The sequence below is a fragment of the Gavialis gangeticus genome, unplaced genomic scaffold (assembly GCF_001723915.1).
Source record: "Gavialis gangeticus isolate Ggan-Ray unplaced genomic scaffold, GavGan_comp1, whole genome shotgun sequence".
NCBI lineage: Eukaryota > Metazoa > Chordata > Crocodylia > Gavialidae > Gavialis > Gavialis gangeticus.
Window position 1 is genome coordinate 7,418,425 of NW_017729019.1, and position 4,110 is coordinate 7,422,534.

The 4,110-nt window shown below is 50.0% G+C and overlaps 1 protein-coding gene across 1 annotated transcript in view; it reads left to right on the forward strand.

Moving 5' to 3' along the window:
- Positions 1 to 4,110, forward strand: part of CNTN2 (contactin 2) — a 64,614-nt gene that overhangs the window by 42,509 nt on the left and 17,995 nt on the right. The window contains exons 8-12 of the mRNA XM_019513966.1: positions 424 to 599; positions 1,034 to 1,170; positions 1,884 to 2,013; positions 3,252 to 3,402; positions 3,728 to 3,855. Coding sequence (XP_019369511.1) covers positions 424 to 599; positions 1,034 to 1,170; positions 1,884 to 2,013; positions 3,252 to 3,402; positions 3,728 to 3,855 — 722 coding nt within the window. The remainder of the gene's footprint in view (positions 1 to 423; positions 600 to 1,033; positions 1,171 to 1,883; positions 2,014 to 3,251; positions 3,403 to 3,727; positions 3,856 to 4,110) is intronic.

Below are 4,110 nucleotides of genomic sequence, written 5' to 3' on the forward strand. Positions count from 1 at the left end.
TGAAGAGTATCAGTCCAAGGACCAAGCCCTGCGGGACCCCAGTGCCCACGTCCTTCCAGGTTGAGAAGGACCCATCCACCACCACCCTCTGGGTGCGGCCCTCCAGCCAGTTGGTGACCCATTTGACTGTGTGGGTGTCTACGCCACAGCCCCCCAGTTTCTTAATGAGAACGGGGTGAGAGACAGTGTCAAAGGCCTTCCGGAAGTCCAGGAAGACGATGTCCACTGCTACCCCTGCATCCAGTGATCTGGTGATCTGGTCGTAAAAGGCCACCAGGTTGGTCTGACGGGACCTGCCACTGATGAACCCATGCTGATTGCCCCTAAGCATGCAGTCCCCTGCTGGCCCCTCCTGAATGTGTGCCAGAACAATTTTCTCGAACAGCTTGCCCAGTTCTCCTTCACTCTTTTCCTTTTCCGCAGCCCTGTCCCCCGAATAAGGTGGCGGAAGGTGGATGGCTCTCAGTCCTCCAAGTGGATCGCCAATGAGCCCATCCTGCAGATCCAGGACGTGGGCTTTGAGGACGAAGGCACTTACGAGTGCGAGGCTGAGAACAGCAAGGGAAAAGACACCTACCAGGGCCGCATTATCATTCAGGGTAAAGGTTGCACAGCAAGGGGTCCCAGGCAAAGCACTGAGCCCTTTGTGGGGAACCCATCATTTCTGATCCAGGCTAACCCCTGGGTACATCCATAACCAAGCCTCACAAAACTGCAGGGAGTTTGGGTGGAGGGTTAGAGTTGGGACCCATGATTCAAACTTTACTGAGCCACAAACATAACCCGAATCATGAGAGGTAACAACAACCTTCCTCCAATCTGGATTGTCCCATAATGCTGCGGGATCTGGATGCACATCCGTGGGCTGGCCCCAGAAAAGAATCAGCCTTGAATTGGCAATCTCAACATGGCAACGTGATGAGCATCATCCTGCCTGCCAGGAACAAGCATCTCCCGTTTCCCTGCCCCCCCCCACACACACGCACACTTCCATGACATTTTTGGCTCCTATATCCCTCTTGCTCCTTTGCAGCTCAGCCAGAATGGCTGAAGGTGATCACGGACACGGAAGCGGACATCGGGTCGGACCTGCGCTGGAGCTGTGCTGCAGCTGGCAAGCCGAGGCCAGCGATCAGATGGCTACGGAACGGGCAGCCATTGATTTCTCAGGTGCTGCAGCGCTGGCTTGAGATTGTGCAAGATACAGCTCTGGGAACGCACCTCAGCCAAACCCCAAACTGACCAACAACTCCTCTCCTAAAGCCCTCTGCAGCTCTGCCAAGTCACATAATCTCCCCCGGTTGCATCCGCTCCTGTGGTCTTACACAGCAAAACCAGTACATCGCACTCCTGACCCCGGGCAAATCACCTCTTGCTATTGCACCATGGAAGCCATGCATCACTACGCAACGAGCACACCGCTCTAAGCCTGGAGCCCCTGCGCAGCTCTGGCAGTGGACCTCTGTCCCGGCTTGTGGTGTCCTTTGCCCTGCTGAGCGGCTCTTTCCCTGGGCGGACATGTACTAGATTTGACAGAAGAGACTCTGTTGAGACTCTCCTCAGACCCATCGGGCCTTTTGACACTCACTCCCCACTTTCTCCACCCACCACAAAACCTAACATTCACTTCTTCGTGTGACTAAACCTTACCCCACACCCATGACAGATCAGTTAGTCCCTACCTACAGGCTGTGCTGCTCTGGGTCTCAGGTGTATAATGCTGCTTGGAGAGATAGGGAGTTGACATGCAGAAAAAAACCAAGCAAGCCTGAGAACAAGAGGGTATAAGAGTCTCTAATGAAACACAACTCTGAATATCTGGTTCTTGAGTCTCAGCATCATCGCTGTTGTTGTCTAATCAACTGATCTTCTTGTTTGTACAGAACCGCATTGAAGTGAGTGGCGGAGAGCTGCGATTTTCCAAGTTAGCCCTGGAGGACTCCGGCATGTATCAGTGTGTGGCCGAGAACAAACATGGCACAGTGTATGCAAGTGCTGAATTAACGGTGCAAGGTAGCTCCTCATTTCCCTACGGGCTATCTGAACGTGAACGTGTCTGGGATGTGTTCCTAATAGATTGTGTCTATGCTACACTTTTCATCTCAAAGGCCTTTACAAGAGTAGAAAAATCACTTTACCCACCATTTAAATGCAGCTGCGTCTATGATGGGGAACACATCAGCTATCTTCTAAAGTACAGTTTTGTTTAAAATGGCCCTGGAGAATGAATTCCTCTAACCGAGTGATTCTCAACCAGAGCCCCACACATCTCATGCAGGGGGGCCCGGAGAGCCTTTCAAGATGCCATGGGGTACCACAAACCGTTAGCACAGTTAGGTGTGCAAACATGGTTCACAGGATAAACCCAGAGATTTCCAATAGGAATCTGTAGAGTTAAAAACATTCTGACCTGCCATGGTCTTCCTGCATTCTTGCAGCAGACGAATCGCCCTGTTATTTTTCTGTAGTCAAAAACCAAGTGAAAGCTAAGAGCTGGCATTTTCTGAGTGGGGACCCTGAGTCTAACAAGAGGATCTCCGAGTCTAAAAAGGCTGCAAACCATTGCTCTAACTACTAAAGCTACAAAGCATAGACCGCAGCGGCACGACCTTCCCTCTTCACACCGCAGCTTTCTCCGGACTTTAAGGAATGGTCTAAACAGTTCAGTGCCCATTCATTCCGCTGTGGCTAAAAGAAATTGGAACCGGGCTGATGCCAAACTCATTTCCCATCAACAAATAGCTATCTTCTGGCCAGTAGCAACTGGAGCTGGAGTTAAACCAGCAACCTGATGCGAAAGGTTCTCAACAGCAGCTGTCTAACAGCAAACAACAACACTGTACAACAGTTTAGGGCACTAAATAAGCAGCTGATACCCAACTGAAACTCCAGATGGAAGTGTAGGGGCACTATGTGCTTACCCCGGTTGAAATTTAGCCAGGGCAGTAAAGCAAATCTCCCTTTTGTCTTCTAAATCAGCTCTCTTTTTTTGAGTCTCTGCAGAGACTTTGCAAGTGCTGGGGTCACACCACCATTGCCAAGAGTGATACAGTTGAGTCAGGTATCACCACCAGTGGTCAGCGATGGAGGAGTCGGAGTAGCTGCAATCTGCCATTCAGCAACTCCTGTATCTCGTCTGTCATGCTCTTACCATGTAGTTTGGTGATAAACCAGCCTCCAGTTACAGTGTGGCTTGACTATGCTCCTACAGCAGCATCTGCAAGGGCTCCTTAATCCTCTTTTCTTCTCAGCATTTGCTCCAGATTTTCGGCTAAGCCCAGTGAAGCGCCTCATACCAGCAGCCCGAGGTGGGGAGGTCATCATCCCGTGCCAGCCAAAAGCCGCACCAAAGTCCATCGTGCTCTGGACCAAAGGGACAGAACTCCTGATCAACAGCAGCAGGTACCAGCGCTAAGTTGGCTTTTAGCTAGAAACAACAGCCAAGAACAGATCTTCTTCTGCAGCAAGACTAGACTCTGTGATCCAAGGGGTCCCTTTCTCTTGTGTTCCTGAGACTGCCCAGCTGGCTGCTGCTTCCATTTTCTTCTTCCTTAAAAGTCTAATACATTTTTGCCAGTCTGGCCTTTAAAATTTACATCCCTTAAAAAAAAAAAAAAAAAAATCAGCAACATGTAGGAATTCAGTGTCACATCGGCATGCACAGAAAATGGCTGTTGCCCATGCCAAGGTAATCTCATTTCTTGCTGCGGCTCTTTTCCTTCTCTAGGGTGACCATTACACCAGATGGCACTTTGATCCTCCGTAACATCAGCAAGTCCGACGAAGGGAAGTATACCTGCTTCGCTGAGAATTTCATGGGCAAAGCCAACAGCACCGGGATTCTCTCAGTTCGAGGTAGGGATATTTGGGTTGTGCTGGAGCTGACATAGCAAAAAGGCTGATGAGAATGCCATAGTGTGAAGGACAAATTTTCCCTCTCCTTGCACCCCACCACAACACGCTATAGTTTCCAAAAAACAATTGGCACCTACCATTTTAAAAAACGAATGTACATATTACCGTGCTCACCATCTTGTATAGGTGCTAGGCAGGGACAAGCCTGAGCTTGCACATATCCACTTATCTTCTCACACCGCTCTTTTTTTCCTC